The sequence below is a fragment of the Rhagoletis zephyria genome, unplaced genomic scaffold, assembly GCF_001687245.7.
Source record: "Rhagoletis zephyria isolate East Lansing unplaced genomic scaffold, Rhagoletis_zephyria_1.1 Rzeph_scaffold_56155, whole genome shotgun sequence".
Lineage (NCBI taxonomy): Eukaryota > Metazoa > Arthropoda > Insecta > Diptera > Tephritidae > Rhagoletis > Rhagoletis zephyria.
Genome location: NW_016213207.1, coordinates 1 through 1,781, shown reverse-complemented (window position 1 = coordinate 1,781; position 1,781 = coordinate 1). Strand labels below are relative to the sequence as shown.

The window sequence follows — 1,781 nt, the reverse complement described above, 5'->3', positions numbered from 1 at the left end:
AAAAATAAAAATTTTGTTTTTAGTTGTCGAATTAAATGTTTTAACACTTAACATATTATTTTGTTTGTAGCACGATTGCTTAAACCAATTTTTATATAAAACCGCACACAAACGTTTCGCTATCGTTGAAACCAGCGGAACACAACACTTTCAGAAACAGACCAGTTTACGTCTTGGAACGTAACCGACACACTCACAAAACAACCCAATAAACATACAAAAATAAAATCGATAGCTTTTTGTTCCAACCCGCTCCTTTGACCAAACAACAGTTTTTCGCCACTTTAGACGCCACTAGGATCGTTTGTATCCGCAATTAACTTTGAACACAACGACAGCCTCAGCAAAAACCATAACTAACATTCCACACTTTTAAAATTTTTGACATTAGGTTTCTAGGACTTTTTAATTAAAATTAAACAACTCACTTATACTGTTTTTTAGTTTAATCAAGCAACAAGAAATTTTAATAGTTGTACAAATTTTGATTTTATTTAACAGTTGTAGATTCAAAATCAAATCAAATATAACAAAAATGTTTAAAAGTCATTAAGCGTAACTGTAGTAGAGTTTTATACATTTTTCGTATATAAAACCAATATTTTAGACAACATTAGACACTGACAACTGATAATCAAAAATATTTTAAAATGGTTTTATTTGTTGGTTTTTGCAAACTTCTGTTGCTGTTCAAAATAATAATTATAACTACTGATGTCGCCATTGCTAAAAATGATCCAAACTGTGGTATCAAAGGTCCTAAACCGATTCCTGATTTACTTTCATCTTTAAACAATTTTCGTATTATTGGAGGTGAGGATGCTCTTCCCGGAGAATTTCCTTGGCTGTGTTCTCTTCGTAGTAACAACAAACACCAGTGTGGCGGCTCTATTATCAATTCCCAATTTATTGTAACTGCTGGCCACTGTATCGCTCCTGTTTATAATGATGACAATCTTGAAGTAGTTTGCGGAACAAATACGATTTCTCCATCTAACACAGAAGTTCGAGCAAAAGTTGTCAAAAAATTTCTTCATTCTCATTTTGTTTTTCCTCAAAACGACATTGCATTGTTAAAACTTGACCATAGTCTTGACCTGTCACTTCCCAGACTTGGCAGTGTTTGTTTACCTGAACCAAACGAGCCGTTGAGTGTTTTAGAAGGTAAAAACTCATTAGCCGCTGGATGGGGATGGACTGATACGGAACTTAAACCCAACAAACTTAAAAAAGTTGTGTTGAAAATATGGAAACAGGACGATTGTGCCAAAGTGTGGATGAAAAGTAAATTTCACTATTCTATTACTAAAAATCACATTTGCATGGGCAAAAACAGAAAAGGTAATTGTTATGGAGATTCAGGAAGTTGTTTGGTGCATTTTAACACCACCACTAAAAGGTGGACTGATATTGGTGTCACAAGTTTTGGTTCTCCTAAATGCCATGGTCCTGAACCTTCCGTGGACACTCGAGTGTCTACTTTTGTCAATTGGATTTGGGACACAGTTTCGGCCAACACAGAGCAACTTTAAGTTAAAATGTTTTTTTACAATCATTTTAATACACTTTTTGTAGTAAAATTTTACAATTTGTGGCAATATTAAAATTTAAATTCAACTAAAGCAACAGTTTTTTTAAGCAAATTTGTTTTAAATTATTAATAACTGAAACTTAATTACATTTAAAAAAATTTTTAATGCCAACAATTACATTGAACACAATATTTAACTTCACTAAAAAAAGATGTTTCTCCATTTCAACTCACTTTTTTGTTTCTATAA

At 32.3% G+C, this 1,781-nt stretch overlaps 1 protein-coding gene across 1 annotated transcript; it reads left to right on the top strand.

Moving 5' to 3' along the window:
• Positions 1-650: 650 nt before the first annotated feature.
• Positions 651-1,164, top strand: LOC108356262 (coagulation factor IX-like; the record flags this gene model as incomplete). Its single annotated transcript, XM_017607381.1, has 1 exon — positions 651-1,164. A coding segment is annotated over exon 1 (514 nt), but the record flags the coding sequence as incomplete, so codon positions are not given.
• Between the last annotated feature and the right edge of the window lie 617 nt (positions 1,165-1,781).